Raw genomic sequence first — 23,352 nt, forward strand, 5'->3', positions numbered from 1 at the left:
TACAGTGTCACAAGCCGTTGAAAAAACTTGTCAACGCCGACTATATGAAAAATCCGCAATTACTTTTTGGGCAACCATAATTATTTAAAATGGATCTTTTTATAGACCTGTTATAGTAAAAAAATACAACTGCAAGGTTTTATCTGCCAATGTGTGGTTACTTAGCGTAAAACAAAAAAAGAAACATTTAATTTTAATATAACAAACAATGCAGTATTTGTGGTTTTGGTCTTCCAATGGTGGATGATGATGACACATACGTTTGGCCAAGATTAAAATGTCATTAACATCATCCTCCAAAGACTATGTGGGAGTGGCGACAAAGAGCATTGTACGATGCAGAACATGTGCAAGGTGAAAAAGAAAATCTTAAATAATGTTCACTATTGTTTTTTTGTTTTTTTTTTATTATTAATTATTACAAGCAAAAAAAAAATAAAAAAAAACAATTATAATAGAAATACAACTATAACATATTTCCTAAAAAGTGTTTTTTTTTTCATAATTTTAAAATGGTTATGATGTGTTTTTTTACAAGAAATGAATTGTAAAATTTTTAAAATTAAAAAAAATCTATATAGCAGAAATATAGAAAATTAGAAATTAGAGAAAAATTTAGTTTAGAAATGCTTTAAATAGTAAGAGTTGTAGGTGTAGTTGGATAGGTGGGTGGTGAATATATATATAAAATAATATGATGATTAAAAAACATATACATATATAATTTGCTATATAAAATAAATAATTAACTTGTTTGCGATAAATATATAAATGGAAGATTGTTGAAAGAGGAGACTTCTTAAGAAAAAGGCCTCTTAAGAAGCTCTTCTTGGTAGCAATAGTTATTTTCATATACATACTATGTATTTATTCTTCATGTATATATATATATGTATATATATATAGATATAGTGTAGATTTATTTATTTTTGCGGTTTTGTTATTCTTCTTTATTTGTTTGTTTGTTTACTTTTACTTTAGTAAAAACTTTGTGCTCTTGGATTTGGATTCCTTTTTGTTGCTTTGCTTGTTTGTTCGTAAAATAGAAAAAAAGTAAGCCAGTGGTTCACAACTCGTGTTATGCGATTTTCTTAAATTTCTTTGTTTTTTTTTTAGTAAATTTTGTCTTAATGTGTTGGGAGTGTGTTTTTCAGTTTCAGTTGTTCTTAAAGCTTTACTAATCTCAAAATCTTCAACCCCAACACACTCCAAATTTCAAACTTTTATCTTAAAATTTTCAGCTTCAATTTGATGAGAAATGTAGTCCAGTTTTGAACTTTCGATTACGTCTGTACATTGGCCCGATCTTTGGCACGCCGTTTGGCCAGCATTGAATCAGCCACTGGTCCTACATTGGCAGCCTGTGGTATAGCTATGGCCCGGAAGGTAGCATCCACTGCACCACGCAAAGCCGCATTGGCCTCGCGTGCTGTATTGGCATTTTGTGTGAAACTTCCCGTGGTGTTGGCATTGTAACCACCCTGCTGTTGTCCTGTGACTGCCTGCTGTGCATTTTGGGGTGGCACATAATACTCGGTTAATCTTACCGTACCCGCCGATTGTTCCTTCAACCAGGTTTCCTGTAGTATCTTCTCTGCCGTTGGCCTATTTTCTGGCACAATATGTAACATCTGGCCCAATAACACCTTGACCGCACTCGAAATGTTGGACCATCGCGATGATGAGAAATCAATTTGTCCCGAACCAATACGTTTTAATATCACATCTGGTGAATCATTTGGCGTTGAGGCAAATGGTGTTCGACCCGAGAGCATTATGTATAATAGAACACCCAAAGACCATATATCACAGGCCAAATCATAGCCTTGTCTTTTTAATACTTCTGGGGCAACAAAATTCGCTGTATAGCATGGTGTCATCAGCAGACCATTATCGGCACGCAATTGTTTGGCAAAACCTATATAATGTGATGAGCAAAATTCAAATTTACAATAAGCAGAAAATATTGGGAATATTTTAATGGGCCGATCATTTCAGCATGTAGTCGAAAGTCTTACAAAATTTCGGTAAAAACGAATTGTTAATCTGAAGAACAATGCACAAAGGGGAGACTTCATTCTAAGAATGAGTACACCAGATTCATGTGTAAACTTAATAAAAAATATCTTCAGCAGCATGAGCTGTTATACAAACCTTGGCAAAATTAAAATAAATACACGTTTTGTGTGGCCAAGACCTTAAATCTAGAGATTGTTCTATGTGACAGCTATATGTTAACCGATTTGGACCATAGTCGTATTGAATGTGGAGGATTCGCTGTTATAAGCGTAAAACGTCAACGTTTAGACCATAAATTGGGATATTGGTCTCTATTAGGGTGGTCCAATTTGTAAAGGCTAAAAATGTTTTTGGTTTGCCCAAGAAATCAAAATTGAGCTTAAGGTATTAATTACAAGTCATTGTTCAATTTTGTAGAACAAAATATTGGTCTTTTTGGCAGCTATATCCAAATATAGACCAATCTGAACCATATACGACACGGATGTAAAAAAGCCTTACATAAATCACTATCCCAAATTTCGGCGACATCGGACAATAAATGTGCCTTTTAAAAGCCCAAAACCTTAAATCGAGAGGTCGGTCTATATGGCAGCTATATCCAGATCTGGCCCGACCTGGACCAAATTCAAGAAGGTTGTCGAAGGGCCTAACACAACTCACTGTTTCAAATTTTAACAAAATCGGGTACTAAATGCGCCTTTTATGGGCTAAATACCTTACATCAAGAGATCGGTCTATATGGCAGCTATATTCAAATCTGAACCGATCTAGGCTAAATTGAAGAAGGATGTCGAAGGCCCTAACACAACGCACTGTCCCTAAATTTCTGCGACATCGGACAATAAATGTGCCTTTTATGGGCCTAAGACCCTTAAAAGCAGCATCGGTCTATATGGCAGCTATATCCAAATATGGACCGATCTGAGCCAAATTGACAAAGGATATCGAAGGCCCCAACACAACTCACTGTACCAAATTTCTGCGACATCGGACAATAAATGTGGCTTTTATGGGCCTAAGACCCTTAATCGGAGGATCGGTCTATATGGCAGCTATATCCAAATCTGGACCGATCTAGGCTAAATTGAAGAAGGATGTCGAAGGCCCTAACACAACGCACTGTCCCTAAATTTCTGCGACATCGGACAATAAATGTGCCTTTTATGGGCCTAAGACCCTTAAAAGCAGCATCGGTCTATATGGCAGCTATATCCAAATATGGACCGATCTGAGCCAAATTGACAAAGGATATCGAAGGCCCTAACACAACGCACTGTCCCTAAATTTCTGCGACATCGGACAATAAATGTGGCTTTTATGGGCCTAAGACCCTTAATCGGAGGATCGGTCTATATGGCAGCTATATCCAAATCTAGACCGATCTAGGCTAAATTGAAGAAGGATGTCGAAGGCCCTAACACAACGCACTGTCCCAAATTTCTGCGACATTGGACAATAAATGTGCCTTTTATGGGCCCAAAAACTTAAATCGAGATATCGGTCTATATGGGGGCTATATCCAGATCTGGCACGATCTGGATCAAATACAGGAATCATGTCGAAGGGCCTAACATAACTCTCTATCCCAAATTAGGCAAAATTGGATAATACATCGCCTTTTATGGGCCCAAGACCATGAGAGATCGATCTATATGGCAGATATATCCAAATCTGGACCGATCTGGGCCAAATTGAAGAAGGATGTCGAAGGGCCTAACAAAACTCGCTGTCCCAAATTTCGGCGACATCGGACAATAAATGTGCCTTTTAAAAGCCCAAAACCTTAAATCGAGAGGTCGGTCTAAATGGCAGCTATATCCAAATATGGACCGATCTGTGCAAAATTGAAGAAGGATGTCGAAGGGCCTAACACAACGCACTGTCCAAATTTCTGCGACATCGGACCATTAAGGCGCCTTTTATGGTCCCAAAAAAATAAACCGAGAGATCGGTCTATCTGGGCCAAATACAGGAAGGATGTCGAAGGGCCAAATTAGGCAAAATCGGATAATACATCGCCTTTTATGGGCCCAAGACCTTGAGAGATCGATCTATATGGCAGATATATTCAAATCTGGACCGATCTGGACCAAATTGAAGAAGGATGTCGAAGGTCCTAGCACAACTCACTGGTTCAAATTTCGGCGACATCGGGCCTTTTACAGCCCAAAACCTTAAATCGAGAGATCGATCTATATGGCAGATTTATCCAAATCTGGATCGATCTGGCCCAAATTGAAGAAATATGTCGAAGATCCTAGCACAACTCACTGTTTCAAATTTCGGCGACATCGGACAATTAAGGCGCCTTTTACGATCCCAAAACCCTAAATCGAGAGATCGATCTATATGGCAACTATATCCAAATCTGAACCGATCGGGGCCAATTTGAAGAAGGATGTCAAGTGTCTTAACACAACTCATCCCAAATTTCAGCAAAATCCGATAATAAATGTGGCTTTTATGGGCCTAAAACCTTGAATCTGCGGATCGGTCTATATGGGCGCTATATCAAGATATAGTCCGATATAGCCCATCTTTGAACTCAATCTGCCCATGGGCAAAAAAAAAAAAAAGAATCTATGCTTAGTTTCAGCTCAATATCTCAATTTTCTGTTTGAATTCACGCTACAGTCTTCCTAGCGTGATTTCAACAGACAGACGGACGGACATGGCTAGATCGTCTTAGATTTTGACGACGATCAAGAATATATATACTTTATAGGGTCAAAAATGTAAATTTGCCCATGAACATTCCATTAAGGAACAGAGGCAAACTTCGCACATATCAATGAGTGCAGTCCGATTCAAGTCTTAAGCTTAATGATAAGGGACCTCCTTTTTATAGACGAGTCCGGACGGCGTGCCGCAGTGCGACACCTCTTTTGAGGAGAAGTTTTTACATGGCATAGTACCTCACAAATGTCGCCAGCATTAGGAGGGGATAACCACCGCTGAACATTTTTTGATGGTCTCGCCAGGATTTGAATCCAGGCGTTCAGCGTCATAGGCGGATAACCCCTGCACTACAGTGGCCTGCGAGTTCAGTAAGTATACGGTGGCCTCCGCGTTTTAAGTGTAATTATTACAAATTGTGTTAACTCTAATAGGAAATATGTTTAGAACAATATTGGCATTTAAAAAAGAAAAAAGGCATTAAGTTCGGCCGGGCCGAACTTTGGAAACTCATCACCTCGGGTATATATGTAAACACCATTTCGTAACAATCCGGTGAAAATTGGATAACTTAAGCACACAAATTCGACACGGACATGACATTGAGTGGTCTAATATATATGTCACTATTCAATTTAAGGGATCAAAATATTGGTCTTTTTGGCAGATATACCTAACTATAAACCAATCTCAACAATATTAAGGTCGGATATCGTGAAGCTCACAAAAATTCAGTTTCAAATTTCAGCGAAATCGGGTAATAATTAAAGCTTTTATTGGCTTCAGACCCTTTATCGGCAGATCGGTCTATATGGCACATATATCTAAATATAATCCGATCTGAGCCATATTTGATGTCGGGAGACTTAAAAAACCCCACTGTTTTAAATTTCAGCAAAATCGGGTAATAAATAAAGCTTTTATGGCTTTCAGACCCTTTATCGGGAGATCGGTCTATATGACAGCTATATCTAAATATGGTCCGATCTGTACCATATTAAAGTCGGTTGTTGGGAGGCTTAAAATGACAAACTGTTTTAAATATCAGCGAAATCGGGTAATAAATAAAGCCTTTATGGGCTTCAGACTCCTTATCGGGAGATCGGTCTATATGGCAGCAATATCTACATATAGTCCGATCTGAACCATATTTAGGTCAGATGTCGGGGAGTCTTTAACTACTCACTGTTTCAAATTTAAGCAAAATCGGATGAAAAATAAAGTTTTTATGGGCATTAGACCCTTTATCGGAAAATCGATCTATATAGCAGCTATATCCAAAATGTGGTCCGATTTGGCCCGTTCAAGAACTTAATCAGCGTGCATCAAAAAGACGTATCTGTGCCAAATTTCAGCTCAATATCTCAATTTTTGAAGGCTCTAAAGTGATCACAACAGACGGACGGACAGACACATGGACATCGTTAAATCGTCTTAGAATTTTACGACGATCCGAAATAAATGTACTTTGTAGGGTCGGAAATGTGCTGCAAACGGAATGACTAAATGAATATACCCCCTATCATACGGTGGTGGGTACAAAAAAAACTAGCAAACCCATTTTACTAAAAAATTACAATTTTGCAAACATGTTGTTGTTGTTGTTGTTGTAGCAGTGTGTTGTACACTGAGGCGGCAGCCCTTGCCGATGAAGGACTTCATCGGGTCAATTCGGTACGTACAACCGGCTGCCACGGGATTGAAACCTTGCAAACATCTTTCCCTAGTGTGGGGATTTGGGTGGTACGGTACAGGTTACCGTGGCAGTGCTCATCTCTGGGGTAAGGCGAAGTGCCCCGAGAGAGACGCTGAATGTCATTCTCGATCTTACAGGTTACCGTGGCAGTGCTCATCTCTGGGGTAAGGCGAAGTGCCCCGAGAAAGACGCTGAATGTCTTTCTCGATCTTATGCCTTTGCACTACATGTATGTAGTCTGTGACATCAGACTGAGGGGGAGTCAAGTACATGGAGCTCCTCTAACTCCAACCATCCTTCTGTTTTACGGGGGGGATGGTCTTGCCGCGTAGCATCATGCTATATGCGGCGCGACTGTCTATATACCATGGGAGACTTTGCTTGTGGATGATTTGGAAGTCGTTTTCCCAAAGAGGAAACAAACGGTCGTTCGACCAATTGTCGCCTATGGTTGCCTGGTGAGGCACAAAGTATTGGACAATTGTGCCATTTGCAGGATGATCGAAAAGGTACAGGGTACCGCGGCAGTGCTCATCTCTGGGGTAAGGCGAAGTGCCCTGAGAAAGACGCTGAATGTCTTTCCCGATCTTATGCCTTTGCACCTACATGTATGTTGTCTATGTGGCAACAAAGACCGCCATCAGACTGAGTGCTCCTCTCACTCGGGCCATCCTTCTGTTCTGCGTGGGGATGGTGTTGCCGCGTGGCACCGTGCTATATGCGGCGCGATTACTTAATAACATGGGAGTCCCTGCTAGTTGATGACTTGGAAGTCGTTTTCCCGACTCTCTGGAACTTCAAATTCTTTATCTGTATATAATTTACCTATGTAGTATTCACGCCCAGAGTTTCCAGCTTCTTCATGATTGAAGTTGGTGTTACCCTATTAAAGGCACCCTCAATGTCTACCATTGTATTTTCTTTGACAGCAAGAGAACCATATTGGTGTGCTGTTTTCGAGACTTTAGGACTTTAAATGCAACTTGATTTCCTTCCTTTTTGGAAACATCCTCTTGCCAAAGTGGCCGTTTCATAGCATTCAAGACAACATGAAAAAGACTTTCTCCCTAAGACAATAAAAAGAAAGATGATAAAAACTACTGTACCACTATTCCTGATAGAACCGATTGGAACTACGATATCTCTGGTAACAGAAGTTACATAGACTTCTATACGGATGGTTCCAAACTAAACGGCCAGTTGGGCGTTGGGGTGTACTCTAAAGATCTAGAAGTGGTTACCCGAACACTGCAGTGTGTATCAAGCACAGATCCTTGCAATTAAGGAAGTGGTGGAATGGCTAAGATATAACAGCATTACGACGATTGGCATAAATATCTTCTCAGACAGCCATTAAATCCCTGGAGAACGTATTTCTGAACATAAAAACCGCCCTCGACTGTCGCAGATCTCTCAACGAAATGGCTGAACAGTTCAAAATTCACCTGCTTTGGCTGCTCATTACGACGATTGGCATAAATATCTTCTCAGACAGCCAGGCAGCCATTAAATCCCTGGAGAACGTATTTCTGAACACAAAAACCGCCCTCGACTGTCGCAGATCTCTCAACGATATGGCTGAACAGTTCAAAATTCACCTGTTCTGGCTGCCGAGCCAGAGATATATCCCAGGGAATTGTTAAGCAGACGAGCTTGAGAGACTAGGAACCACCCTACATATTCCAGGGATACTGGAATCTGTGGGTACGCCTCTAGCGACATGTAAGCTAAGTTTTCAGGACCAGGCCCGAGGGACAACGAATGATAGATGGTCACATAGAGGGGGCTGTGAGCATTCCAAAACTATGTGGCCTCATCTAGACTTGAAGAGGTCTACTGCTTTGCTGTCATTGGCTAGAACAGACGTCTCAGTCATTGTGTCCGTCATGACAGGTCACTGTCTAATCGGAAAACATGATGACCGACTAAAGGTTGCCAGCAATGACTTTTGCAGAAGCTGTGGGGACATCGAAGCCACTGTAGCGCAGAGTTTAGCATGTCCGCCTATGACGCTGAACGCCTGGGTTAGAATACTGGCGAGACCATCAGAAAAACATTTTCAGCGGTGGTTTTCCCCTCCTAATGCTGGCAACATTTGTGAGGTACTATGCCATGTAAAACTTCTCTCCAAAGAGGTGTCGCATTGCGGCACGCCGTTCGGACTCGGCTATAAAAAGGAGGCCCCTTATCATTAAGCTTAAAACTTGAATCGGACTGCACTCATTGATATGTGAGAAGTTTGCCCCTGTTTCTTAGTGGAATGTTCATGGGCAAAATTTGCAATTTTGTGAGGACATCGAAGAAGAAGAGACACCTTCTGTGTCACTGTCTAATCGGAATACATGCTGACAGACTGAAGGTTGCCAGCAATGGCTTTTGCAGAAGCTATGAGGACATCGAAGAAGAAGAGACTATAGAACACCTTCTGTGTCACTGTCTTACGGAATACATGCTGACAGACTAAAGGTTGCCAGCAACGACTTTTGCTGTGAGGTCATCGAAGAAGAACAGACTATAGAACACCTTCTGTGTCACTGTCTTACGGAATACATGCTGACAGACTGAAGGTTGCCAGCAACGACTTTTGCAGAAGCTATGAGGACATCGAAGAAGAACAGACTAAAGAACACCTTCTGTGTCACTGTCTAATCGGAAAACATGCTGACAGACTGAAGGTTGCCAGCAATGACTTTTGCAGAAGCTGTGAGGACATCGAAGAAGAACAGACTATAGAAGAAGAATAGACTAGATAGAGCTAGTGTGTCCCGCACTAGCAGTTAGAAGGAGTTCCACTTTAGGTTCTCATTTCTTTGAGAACCTGTCTGATTTAGCGGAAGTGAACTTTCGCAAGTTATTGGGCTTTTTAAAGCGATCTGGATGGTTCAACGTTAGCAACTAGAAGGCATCTTTCTTCTTCTGTTCCTGTGGTATCACAAAGGACGAAAACGTCTAACTAAGTCTGATGGCAAACTGCCACTTAAACCTAAACTAACTTAAGACAATAATACATTTTGTTTGGCCATATTAAAAAGAATTGGAGACATCACTTACGCTCGTTGGGACAGTGTGGAAGAAACTGTTGTGCTCCTCTGCTACGTACCCCACTTGAGCTAATCAATATATTTGAGGACGAAAAATCTCACCTAAAGCCAATCAATAGGAAAGCAACAAATTTTTCGCGAAACCCCATGCTGGTTGAAAGAGGGGGATGAATATCACCCACCAACAACTTCCATAGAAGCCCCGGCAATTAATCGTGCATCCATATCACATGGTATAGGGTCTATTGGTGGAAATTATCTTCACTTACAAATCAAATGGAGAACAAAAAGCAAATAAGTGGTGTAAACGTGCCTCCACATTGCTCATATTTGCTAATAACAATTGACTTTTGTTGTAATGTTTATGTGACCTCATACCAGACGAAGGAGAATGAACATTAGCTAGAGTATGTGGGGCCTGGAAGACAGTTTGGTGGCAATGGTGGCGAAGTAGAATACATATGTGGGCTGTACAATTGTACATTCTTGCACATATGTATGTACGTTCGCCTCCTAAACCCCCTACTTTTCACAAAAATACAAAAACAGATGCCAATTGAAAGGAATGGATGTATGGAACAATATGAAATGGATGTATGAATGGTATGTATGGAACAATATGAAATGGTTGTTATGGTAGTAAATCGCATTTTACTACCACCACTACGACAACAAATTCTTTTTTACCCCCCCCTCCCCCCACCAAAGTTATCATCCACCCAGCCCGACCTACAGCCCAACTCAACTTGGGAGGGTTGTGTGCGTACTATGACAATATAGTGTCCATGTCAACTCAGCCAGCTAACGACCTGCAATACTTTTGCCATTCATGTGTCCGTCCATCCGTCTGTCCATCCAGCCAGAGTCATCTATTCCATTCTTTTTTGATTAAGGGTGGTTCTAATTATAGAAATGTTCTTACGTGTAATTGAGCGTGTGTATCTGTGTGTGTGTGTGTGTGTGTGTGTCTGAGTGTAAGCATTTGAAAGTGAGTGGGAGAGCATCCATGCAAGTGCGTAGGTTGACTTGTAACATGGAGCGAAGATGGTTGTGATTTAAATTGTTTGTTTATGTGATTTAAATTGTTTGTTTATTAAACAACAACATGTGGTTTAAAATTCCTTTGCGTTTGTTGTTGTTGTTTTGTTTGGAAAATTCGGAGTCGTTTACATTTTTCCAGATGGAGAATTCATTATGTGACGCGTATAGTATGCGCGGGTGTATGTTTGAACGTTCGTGGGAGTTTATTTAATTTGTGGCCTCTAACATATGTGTTGTCATGTTTACTACCGGCTTACCGGGCACTGTTTTCCACATAGATCGAGCAGCCAACCAACAGCCCAAGGCATTATTAAAAGACAAATAAACACTTCAAAGCATACCCCGACTTTGCATTTAGAATTCGTCTGAAGCGGACGCTTCGGGATTCGATGCTTAGTCATCGTTATACACAGTACAGTTATAACTGTACATTGGTTTTAATTCTGTATTTTTAATACACGTGTTTTAATTTACAGTTGGTGGGGACACCAACTTCGGAAGTACAACCTGGCATATAGAGTCGTACTCTGCCATTTCGATTAAAGTCCAAAAAAAAAAAAAGCATACCCCGAACTGTGTGACGACAGCAAATGGCATGAAATGCAATTTCATAGAAATTTGGTTTATTTCAACCATTTGAACAGGTAAAAATCTGCTATGGGATGGTAAAATATATTTTGAATTGAGTTATTTAGATGTGAATAAGAAAGGAATTTACCTAAGGCATGTGCTAATGTGTACAGTAGGGTGGATCAATTTTTATTTAATCAACAAAGCTGTTGTAAAAACGGATGCTGCGACGAAATCTAAGAAAATTAGAGCAAGAATCCATGGGGGGGATCAATTTTTTAATCGACAAAGCTGTTTTTAAAATCGGAGGCTGCGACGAATTCCAACAAAATTTGAAAAAGAATCCATGGGTATGTAATCAAAATCGGGCTTTCGGGTTTTAACGATAAAGTCCTTCCGTCGGGAAGTATTGGGTTGCCCAAAAATTAATTGCGGATTTTTTAAAAGAAAGTAAATGCATTTTTAATAAAACTTAGAATGAACTTTAATCAAATATACTTTTTTTACACTTTTTTCCCAAAGCAAGCTAAAAGTAACAGCTGATAACTGACAGAAGAAAGAATGCAATTACAGAGTCACAAGCCGTTGAAAAAATTTGTCAACGCCGACTATATGAAAAATCCGCAATTACTTTTTGGGCAATATCTCCATATGGGAGCTATATTCAAAACTAAATCGATTTTTGAAAATGGTGGTCACTTCGTCCTTATAAGTGTAAATCGGGCACGGCACGGGATAGTTGTGAGCACCAAACAGGCTGGAGCATTCAGGTACGATCTGTGTGTTGTTCATTGCTGTTACAAGAAGCTTAGCTTAGAGTTACCGGGCGCGTCCACAGGTTGCGGATAGTGGAATGCTCCACACGGAGTAGCTGCAACGGCAGTTGCGGACAATCAGCAGTATCGAGCGGAGAGTCTCAGTGAGAGGCCGGGCGGCACTGGTCGGGCGGTACCGACCATGTCCTCGCAGCGATCGGTCCTTTGGACCGGAACAAACTTGCTTACATACAGGAGCTTAGCTGTCGTGGATATGCTCCACACGGAGCAGTCGCAGACAATCAGTAGTATCGAGCGGAGAGTCTCAGTGAGAGGCCGCGGGCGGCACCGACTCTTGCACAAATACTGATTGCCTGTAATGGTCGATATGACAACGCGAGTTCTTGTCACCTTTAAATAACCAATGGCCACCTTGTTACCGCAGCGGTCGGTCCTTTGGACCGGAACGAACTTGCTCACATACAATGGCTTAGCTGCGAGCCACCGGGCGTGTCGTGGAAATGCTCCATACGGAGTAGCTGCAACGGCAGTCGCGGACAATCAGCAGTATCGAGCGGAGAGTCTTAGTGAGAGGATGGGCGGCACCGACTCTTGCACAAATACTGAGTGCCTGTGATGCTCGATATGATAATGCGAGTTATTGTCACCTTTAAAGAACCAATGGCCACCATGTCCTCGCAGCGATCGGTCCTTTGGACCGGAACGAACTTGCTCATATACAATAGCTTAGCTGCGAGCCACCGGCCGTGTCGTGGAAATGCTCCGCGTGGAGTAGCTGCAACGGCAGTCGCGGACAAATAGCAGTATCGAGCGAAGAATCTCAGTGAGAGGCCGCGGGCGGCACCGGCTCTTGCACAAATACTGAGTGCCTGTGATGCTCGATATGATAACGCTAGTTATTGTCACCTTTAAATAACCAATGGCCACCTTGTTACCGCAGCGATCGGTCCTTTGGACCGGCAGGAACTTTCTCACTTGCAAGAGCTTGGCGAGGATCGCCACCTCCACATGAAAATGTGACTACAACAACAACAACAAACATGTGTAAATCGGTCGATATGTATTGGGTTGCCCAAAAAGTAATTGCGGATTTTTCATATAGTCGGCGTTGACAAATTTTTTCACAGCTTGTGACTCTGTAATTGCATTCTTTCTTCTGTCAGTTATCAGCTGTTACTTTTAGCTTGCTTTAGAAAAAAAGTGTAAAAAAAGTATATTTGATTAAAGTTCATTCTAAGTTTTATTAAAAATGCATTTACTTTCTTTTAAAAAATCCGCAATTACTTTTTGGGCAACCCTAGACATAATTATGGGAGCCATATCTAAATAGGAGGCCACCGTAGCGAGGATTATAGCATGTCCGTCTATGACGCCGAACACCTGGGTGGTTATCCCCTCCTCCTAGGCGCCCCGGTAGCCGAGTTGGTAGCGTGCTTGGATTACCAGTGCAGTGGTCGTGGGTTCGATTCCCGCCAGAAGCCTTGGTCTGTCGCCACTGTGATATCACAATGGGCCTAAAATTGTCTAAATGAGTCTGTAAAGGACTGCCACTCTTACCTAACTTAACCTATCCCCTGCTAATGCTGGCGACATTTGTAAGATATTTTGCCATGTAAAAACTTTTCTCCAAAGAGATGCCGCTCTGCGGCACGCCTTCAAACTTTTCATTGAACACCTGGGTGGTTATCCCCTCCTCCTAGGCGCCCCGGTAGCCGAGTTGGTAGCGTGCTTGAATTACCAGTGCAGTGGTCGTGCGTTCGATTCCCGCCAGAAGCCTTGGTCTGTCGCTACTGTGGTATCACAATGGACTTAAAATTGTCTAAATGAGTCTGTAAAGGACTGCCACTCTTACCTAACCTAACCTATCCCCTGCTAATGCTGGCGACATTTGTAAGGTATTTTGCCATGTAAAAACTTCTCCCCAAAGAGATGCCGCTCTGCGGCACGCCTTGAAACTTTTCATTGAGCTTAAAATTGAATCGGACAGCACTCATTGATTTGTGAGAAGTTTGCCCCTGTTCCTTAATCGAATGTTCATGGGCAAATTTGCTTTGCATATCTAAATATGAATCGATTTTTACCAAAGTTCCTTTAGGCTAAAAACAGATATTTTTGTTGTTGTTGTTGTGTTGACACATGTCTATATGTGGAGGAGGCAATCTCCTAGCTCCTATAGATGAGTAAGCTCCGACCATTGGTTATTTAAAGTGGGTCAGGCAGGGGAGTTAAACAGGTGACGTGTGTCGTGAGGTCCCTGGTCACAATTGGAACCAAAAGATTGTTGTTGTTGTAGCCACATTTGCATGTGGAGCTGGCAATCATCGTCCAGCTCTTATAGGTGAGAAAACTCGTTTCGGTTCATACGACCAATTGCTGTGGGACCACGAGGACTGCGATAACTCGCCTTGTCATATTGAAGATCACAGGCCTCTCACTGGGACTCTCCACTGGATATTGCAGATTGTCAGCGACTGCAGTTGCAGCTACTCTGTGTGGAGAATTCCACTATCCGCAACCTGTCGAAGCACCCTGTAGCTCTCAGCTAAGTTTTTCGTTATAACGAGGAACACCACACAAATTGGAGCTCAAAGTTCGGAAATGTCGGAAAGCTCAATGATAACGGGTCTCATTTTTAAAGCGGCGAACGGCGTGCCGCAGTGCGAAAACTCTTTGGAGAGAAGTTTTTACATGGGATAGTTACTTACAAAGGCCGGTGCCGCCCGGCCTTTCACTGAGAGCCTCCTATCGCTGATTGTCCGCGACTGCAGTTGCAGCAACTCTGTATGGAGAATTTCACTATCCGAAACCTGTGGAAGCACCCTGTAGCTCCCAGCTAAGTTTCTCGTTATAACGAGGAACACCACACAAATTGGAGTTCAAAGTTCGGAAATGTCGGAATGCTCAATGATAACGGGTCTCATTTTTATAGCGGCGAATGGCCTGTGCGACAACTCTTTGGTGAGAAGTTTTTACATGGCATAGTAACTTACAAATGCCGCGGGTATTAGAAGGGGAAAACAACCATTGAAAAATTGGCTGGTGTTCCCGCCAGGACTGGAACCCAAGTGTTCAGCGTTATAGGCGGATAAGCTTACTTCTCCGATACGGTGACCTCCATTTTTCCATTTTTTTTAGTATTTGACGTAGATTTCGATTTTGATAACCGCTTGGTGGGTTATTTTTTGGGGGGCCACCGTAGCGGAATGTCCGCCTATGACGCTGAACGCCTGGGTGCTGTTCGAACACCACACAAATTAGAGCTCACGCTGAACGCCTGGGTTCGCATCCTGGCGAGAACATCAGAAAAAAATTTCAGCGGTGGTTTTCCCTTCCTAATGCTGGCAACATTTGTGAGGTAATATGCCATGTAAAAACTTCTCTCCAAAGAGGTGCCGCTCTACGGCACTCCGTTCGGACTCGGCTTTGAAAAGGAGGCCCCATATCATTGAGCTTAAACTTGAATCGGACTGCACTCATTGATATGTGAGATGATTGCCCCTGTTCCTTAGTGGAATGTTTATGGACAAAAATGTGCATTTGGTTGATCATCGCGTAAATGGATTCTAAATCTGCTTTTGGGCATGGTTAAAGAAGCTTAGCTGCGAGCTACCGGGCGCGTCAACAGGCCACCATGTTCCTGCTGCGATTGGTCTTTGGACCGTATCGAGCTTGCAGGAGCTTGACGAAAATCGTCACCTCCACATTCAAATGTGGAAGTGGTGGACCGTAGCGGGGAGATTAGCACGTCCGCCTATAACGCTGAACGCCTGTGTTCGAATCCTGGCGAGAACATCAAAAACAATTTTCAGTGGTGGTTATCCTCTCCTAATGTTGGCGACACTTGTGAGGTACTATGCCATGCATAGAAGCCATTTAAAAACTTCTCCCCAAAAAGGTGTCGCACTGACCACGCCTTTCGGACTCGGCTATAAAAAAGAAGGTCCGTTATCATTGAGCTTAAACATCAATCGGACAGCACTCATTGACTTATGAGAAGTTGGCCCCTGTCCCTTAATGGAATGTTGATGGATAAATTTGCAATTTGCAATCATATTCCCACATCGATCGTTCCTATGGATCGGAACGAACTTGCTTAACTATAGGAGCTTGACAAGTATCGTTACCTCCACATCCAAATGTGTCTACAAAAACAACAACCACTTAGAAGAGATGTTTTACATGATTAGGACCACACACATATCGCCAGCATTAGAAAGATGATCACATCACATATTTGATGTTCCCTCCATATTATTTTTTAGGCAAAAATGTTAACAGCTGCTCCGCGTTCGCGGTACCATGACAACCCATATAAGCCTTTGTGGATGCACAGAAGACATTCGATTCCATCGATTTATCTCCAAAAATCGATCTCTTCAACTCATTGAAGAGGTCTTATGTGAACTTCAAACCGGTCTACGGGTAGTTAACAAGGAGGATGTCCAATCAGTTTAGAGATTAACATGGAGTTCCCTAGGCTGGACGCCCATTGCTCAATGCGGATGGTGAGAGAAAGACTCTGACACAAAGGAAATCCAGAAGGTGTAGCAAAATAAATTCGCACCGATCGAGATAAGACGACGGCATCTCTTGTCTCTGCCCAACATGCGACATGGATCCCTATTATATCAATCATCCCGGCACGGGGTTACTATAAGCACCACACATGTTGGAAGATTGAGATCAGATATGGGTGTCATTGTTGTTGTTGTTGTAGCAGTGTGTTGTTCACTGAGGCGGCAGTCTTTGCCGATGAAGGACTCCATCGGGTCAATCCGGTACATTGTAGTCACATTTCCATGTAGAGGTGATGATCCTCGCCAAGCTCCTGTAGTTAGGCAAGCTCGTTCCGGTCCAAAGGCCCTATCGCAGCGGAACAGGTTGGCCATTGGTCGCCTCGTCATATCGAACATCACAGGCATTTGGTATTTATGAGAGTCGGTGCCGCCCGTCCTCTCACTGAGACTCTCTGTTCGATATCGTTGATTGTCCGAAAGGCCATTGGTCGCCTCGTCATATCGAACATCACAGGCACTCGGTATTTATGAGAGCCGGTGCCGCCCGTCCTCTCACTGAGACCCTCCGTTCGTTATCGTTTATTGCCCGAAAATTCCGTTGCTACTTCTCCGTATGGAGCATTTCAATATCCGCAACCTGTGGACGCGGCCGGTAGCTCGTAGTTAAGATTCTCGTGACAGCGATGATCACCTCAAAGTCCCGGCACAGGATAGCTGTAAGCACCACACATGCTAGAACATTGAGGACCGATCTGTGTGGTATTTATTGCTGTCACTAGAAGCTTAGCTGCAAGCTAGCGGGCGCGTCCAAAGGTTGCGCATAGTGGAATGCTCCATACGGAGTAACTGCAATGGCAGTCGTGGACAATCAGCGGTATCGAGCGGAGAGTCTCAAAGAGAGGCCGGACGGCTCCGCCTCTTGCACAAATACTGAGTGCTCGATATGACAAGGCGATTTATTGGCGCCTTTAAATTAGCACCTTGTTCCCCCGGCGATCGGTCCTTTGGACCGGAACGAGCATGTTCACTTAGCTGCGAGCCACCGGGCGTGTCCTGGAAATGCTCCGCACGGAGTAGCTACGACGGCAGTCGCGGACAATCAGCAGTATTGAGCGAATAGTCAAGGCGATTTATTGGCTTCTTTAAATTAGCAATGGCCACCTTGTTCCCCCGGCGATCGGTCCTTTGGACCGGAACGAGCATGTTCACGTAGAAGCTTGACGAGGATCGCCACCTCCACATGAAAAATGTGGCTACAACAATACCTCAAAGTTCCAGTCTATGTGATGCTCAGAGGAGCTCAGCTGAGAGCTATCGAGCGCGTCCACAGGGTGTGGATAGTGGAATGCTCCATACGGAGTAGCTGTAATTGCAGTTGCAGACAATCGGCGGTATCGAGAGGAGAATCTTAGTGGGGGCTGGGCGGCTCCGGCTCTTGCTTAAATACTGATTGCTTATGATGCTCGATATTACAAGGCGAGTTATTGGAACCTTTAAATACCCAATGGTCATCAGTTTTCCGCGGCGAGCGGTAGCGTAGACCGGAATAAGCTTGCTCATCTATGAGAACTTGACGAGGATCGCCACCTCCAAATGCAAATGTAGCTACAACAACAACAACCAATTGTTATCAGCAACTGCAAATCATCTATGGCACTGAAGCACGACGGAGTCTCTTCACTGATTCTGACAATGTTGAATTAACTGAGTTTAGAGTACCTAACTAAGTCTTTCCACTTATCTCTGAACCAGTTATAGAAAATGGGCAGAGTTATACCGCAATTTAGCTGGGAAAGGGCTCATGCAGGGGAGAGTCGTGCAGACCGATTTCTCTTCTTTGTCCTGTAGCTAAGACGATTCAGCGCTATTGCTGCCGCTGCATTTTAGAGAATTTTAATGTGCTAACCATCAGCTTGGATTTTGTAATCTGCAAAGCACGAAGAAAACTTTGACCGCCATATTAGCTCAGGCCCAAAGGAGTTCAAGCCGTGTTAAAGCGCCGTCTTCAATACTCTCACAGGCTTTTGATACGAACAGTCCTCAATCACATGGCAGCCTTTTGTACGTACCGGATTGACCGACAATAACAACAACAACAACGAACAGCCCTGCCAAGCTTTACATTGCCCACACATCCCTTAAGTCGCTGGTCTATGAATTATGTGGTTTTTTATGTTAGGGTCAAAGTCAACGTGTTAGATGTTTATCCGTACAGCCAACTTTACTCGATTCACTACTAGATCACTTTAGATCTTGATATTCAACTAAACGTAGCATGCACATAAGGATGGCGCCCCTAGCACCTGACAAAGTTAAGTTTTCTCGTCAAAAACAGTGTAGTTTTGGCTTAACTGATGCAGCCGCAAAAATTCTAATTGGAATGGGATTGACGCTAATGTGATGGATGTGTATCCTCTTGTAACCAGGGATCAAAGGATACACCTCACCTGTTTACCTGCCAACCACAATCCCATGGCAGCCGGTTGTAAGTACCGGATTGACCCGTTCAGCGAGTTCCCTACTCACATGACTCAGATCCCTCTGCAAGCACTCCATCTTAGTCGCGGAGTTCCTGGATCTGTATGCTCAACAGAATCAAACAAATTTAAGATATTCTAATCTTCGATAAAAAGATACCCCAAAGTTGAATGAATGGTAATTACCCCAGTCTAAGACATATTTCCAAATACTCTACATGCGCTGCTATCTTATTATACAAATTTTCTGCAACAGGTGTCGCGTAGCCCTTAACAAAATTATGTCACCGCAATGAGCGCTGTTACGGAAATTGCCTTTAAACAATTTCTGATTCAAAATCAATTCAAAACTCCAGAAAACAATTCGTTTTTTTTCCAAAATTATCTTCCTAAAAACTTGTCATAATTGTCCATTTTTCTGTCCTCGTCACTCACTCTCCATCCAAACTTACCTAAATCACATAGTTTCAAAGTTTCCGGGGTTTGTTTCATGCTAGCATAAATCATATTCGAAGGTTTCAGATCCCGATGTACCACACCATGTTCGTGTAGAAATGCAACAGCCGATACCATAGTCCTCAATACAGCACTAGCCTCACTTTCACACATTTGGCCAACGGCCAATATTCGATCTAAAAGTTCTCCACCCTTTAGTAGTTCCATAACCAAGTAGGCGGAAGATGCATCCTCATAGACAGAGAATAGGGTAACAATATTGGGATGATTTCCATAACGTAACATAATTTCCACTTCCTCCCAACAGTCGGACGAAGATGAGTTGGCCATGTAGGCGGCTTTTTCGATTATTTTCACAGCAAAATGTTTCTTCGAGGATTTGTGTTCACACAGGCGACACACTGAGAATGTGCCACGTCCCAATTCTTGCAGGACATTGTAATCGTTGTGGAAATTGCCGGGCAGCACACCGGGCAATGTACGGGCAGGTTCCTGACACGCTAGATAGGGTGAGGGTGGTGATTGAGTTTGATTGTTAAGGGTTTGTTCCAGCAACATAGGCGCCACAAAGCTAAAGCCTCTAAAGATTTCATGGGCCGACGCCGATATGGGACCGCCCGGTGAATCTCGAGGTGATTTTGAGGTATACTCCACATCAAAGTAAAAGGCATCGTCACGCGACACAGCCGGTATAAAAGGTGGCCTTACCTCTTTCTTTTCCAAATGCAGCCAGTCTATGGTGGAAAAGAAACAATGGGCCTTGATATCCAGTATGCCATTGGGGCCTGCACCCAGACGGTTTTGTGGATTCCGCTTAAACAGAGCTCTTAGCAAAGCTTGAGCTTCAGGTGAAAGATTTTCCGGCATGCCCAGCTTAGATCTAAGAATTTGTGTCATTGTTTCCTGACGCGTTTGGCCATGGAATGGTAAATTTCCCGTCAACATTTCATACATCAATACACCAAACGACCACCAATCGGCAGCAAAATCATGGCCTTTCCGATTAACAATTTCCGGGGCCATATACTCGACGGTACCACAAAAGCTGTAGGTCTTAGAGCCATCTAAGGGTTGTTTGGATAGACCAAAATCCGTCAACGCTATGTGACCATTCTCATCCAGCAGTATGTTTTCAGGCTTTAAATCACGATAAATAATTCCCAACGAATGCAGATGATTGAGGGCCAAAGCTAATTCGGCCAAATAAAATTTAACATCCTCCTCCGTGAACATGACTTCCTTGGAAAGGCGGGTGAACAGGTCGCCACCCCTTAGAAAATCTAATATTAAATAAAGTTTTCCCGGTGTCTGGAATGCATAGTGCAGTTTTACAATAAAAGCATGCCCAACGTCGGCCAGGATTTTACGTTCGTTTGTGCTGCGCACTCTGTCCTTGATCTTAAGGGTGGCTTTTTTCAAGACCTTCATGGCATACAAAGTTCCCGCATCTTTGCCAATAACCTTACGCACTAGAAACACTTTGCCGAAAGAACCTTCGCCCAACACACGAAGCAATTCAAATTGTGAAGGGTCTGCCTTGTCATGGCCTTCCTTGATGACCTCTCGTATATCAAATTCATTCTCGCAGTCATCGCCGTGAGTTGCTGTTGAATAACACTCGGAATCGCTCAAATCCATTAGGTCATTTGAGGAGGAAGCCTCCAAATTTTTTTGTTTCCCCAAAGCTGCCTGCAGCTCCGAAGAAGATTCAATACGAAGTCCCAATGGATCATTGGGCTGTGCAAGTTGCTGGTGATGATGATGATGATGTTGTCGCCTCTGACAAGTGGCGACCGTTGTAATGCCAGCACTCTCCTCATCCGTGGGAGTGTGCTCCATGGGGGTCACCGCCAGACTGCTGCAGCCGGAGGAAGTAATCTGCATGCGTGCCAGACCCACATGTTCATTGAGTTGGCAATTGGACGAGGAGGAGGGTAGATTGGAAGCTGTTACGCCCAGTTGTTGCTGTTGCCTTAGATCTTTATGCAGATCTGCCAACGGCATGGTGGCGTTGAAGGAAAACTGCTGGGAAGCTAACGTGATGGCGGCAGTTGTTGCAATACCCCAAATGCACAAAAACTCCACACGCACACACTAAGTGGTTTGCAATGTTTCAACAATATTTTCACGTCCGACAAACAATAGAAATCCGAGAGAACGACAACAACGGAAGAACAAAACACACGCACGCACACACAACGAACTAAATGATGACCTCCACCAAACCAGCAAGAAGGCGTAGGCGAGCGTGACTGCTGGCCTTCACTGGAAAAACATTAATTAACGCGTATTTTTGCGGAGAGGCACTAATGCTATGTGTAGGTTCTCGCGAAGTACTCCCGGTTTGTTATTTCGCACTCGCCAGCGTTAATTATTCACGAATTTTCAATAAAAAACATGTATTTTGTGTTTTTGCTCATTAGCGACTCTTTTTTTTTGTTGTGGCTACTTTCGATTTTACTTTATTGTCAAGTTGTAGCAATTCGATAGCATACATAGTTGTCGATTACAACTGGCTGTATGATTAATCGATAACTACTACTTAAATAAAGGCGCACAACGTTCACAGTTTGGGGCTACTTATTTTTCATGTCACGTTGACATTGGGTTGGGAATGTTACCAACTTAATAGCACGTTTACATTGAATGTTTTTGAATAATCTAAGTTCGGCCGGGCAGATCCTTATATACCCTCCACCATGGATCGATCGCATTTGCCGAGTTCTAAGCACGGTATATCTTTTTAGGCAAACAAAGAATATTGAATAAAAACTGTTATGCTATTGGAGCTTTATTAAGTTATAGTCCGATTCGGACCATAAATGAATGCTAAACATTGTAGAAGTTATTGTGGAATATTTCAGTCCATTCGGAAAAGTATTGCGCCTTGTGGGGGCCCAAGAAGCAATATCGGGAGATCGATTTTTATGGGAGCTGTATCAAGCTATTGATCGATTCAGACCATATCAGACACGTATGTTGAAGGTCATGAGAGAAGCTGTTGTATAAAATTTCTGCCAAATCGGATGAGAATTGGACCTTCTAGAGGCTCAAGAAGTTAAGATCCCAGATTATATGGCAGCTATATCAGGTTCTGTACCGATTTGCGCCATACTTATCACATTTATTGGAAGTCATAACAAAACAATTCTTTCAAAATTTCAGCCAAATCGGATAAGATTAGCGCCCTCTAGAGGCTCAAGAAGTCAAGATCCAAAATCGGTTTATATGGCAGCTATATCAAAACATGAACCGATTTGAACCATACTTAGCACAGTTGTTGGAAGTGATACCAAAACACCATGTGCAATTTTTCAGTCAAATCGGACAAGAAATGCGCGTCTAGAGGCTCAAGAAGTCAAGACCCCAGATCGGTTTATGTGGCAGCTATATCAAAACATGGACCGAATTGGCCCATTTACAATCCCAACCGACCTACACTAATAAAAAAAAATTTGTGCAAAATTTCAAGCGCCTAGCTTTACTCCTTCGAAAGTTAGCGTGCTTCCGACACACAAACGGACGGACATGGCTAGTTCGACTTAAAATGTCACGACAATCCAGAATATATATACTTCATGGGGTCTCAGACGCATATTTCGAGGTGTTACAAACAGAATGACCATCCTATGGTGGAGGGTAAAAAAATATGTCGGCTCATCACTTGGCATAACCTTATTCAGTGAATCCTGGAATTCCATGTTTCAGTTATTTTTTTTTTTTAATTTTTAATAATTTAAATATTTAATATTAATAAAGAGCGCAAAGGAGCATTTTAATAAATTTTTTGATTCCTGTTTTATAATATTTTTTGTTACTATATTTGTGTATATATTTTTAAACGATCAACGATTAACTATTTCCCGTGTTGATGTAATCGATATGTCTTAAAGTTAAATTTTATCGATTTCGATAACTTTTGTAATACTAAATTTAGCAACTGCGCAATAATAACGACCATTAACGTATTTGGTGTTGCCATTGCGCTAACTAAACAGCATACCAATTACTTCGTTATACGACCGTTAAAATTGTATCGTAATAAAACAACGTATGACTTCATTTGCATTCATAATACGT

General features: G+C 42.6%; 2 protein-coding genes across 3 annotated transcripts in view; both read right to left on the bottom strand.

The window, feature by feature from the left end:
• Window positions 1-23,352, bottom strand: part of LOC106090293 (uncharacterized) — a 139,328-nt gene that overhangs the window by 29,437 nt on the left and 86,539 nt on the right. The window lies entirely within an intron of this gene.
• LOC106090291 (ribosomal protein S6 kinase 2 beta) lies at window positions 83-21,735 on the bottom strand. The gene is made up of 2 exons (XM_013256436.2): window positions 19,269-21,735; window positions 83-1,918 (listed from the first exon to the last, which is right to left on the bottom strand). Exons 1-2 carry the CDS (start codon window positions 21,274-21,276, stop codon window positions 1,284-1,286), a joined length of 2,643 nt encoding a protein of 880 aa, XP_013111890.2. The 5' UTR covers window positions 21,277-21,735; the 3' UTR covers window positions 83-1,283.

Source organism: Stomoxys calcitrans, chromosome 4 (assembly GCF_963082655.1).
Source record: "Stomoxys calcitrans chromosome 4, idStoCalc2.1, whole genome shotgun sequence".
NCBI lineage: Eukaryota > Metazoa > Arthropoda > Insecta > Diptera > Muscidae > Stomoxys > Stomoxys calcitrans.

Coding starts and splice junctions, on each gene's coding strand:
- LOC106090291 (XM_013256436.2), bottom strand. CDS start 21,276: ATGCCGTTGGCAGATCTGCATAAAGATCTAAGGCAACAGCAACAACTG. Junction 1,919..19,268: donor TTTGAAACTATGTGATTTAG/GTAAGTTTGGAT, acceptor CACATTATATAG/GTTTTGCCAAACAATTGCGT.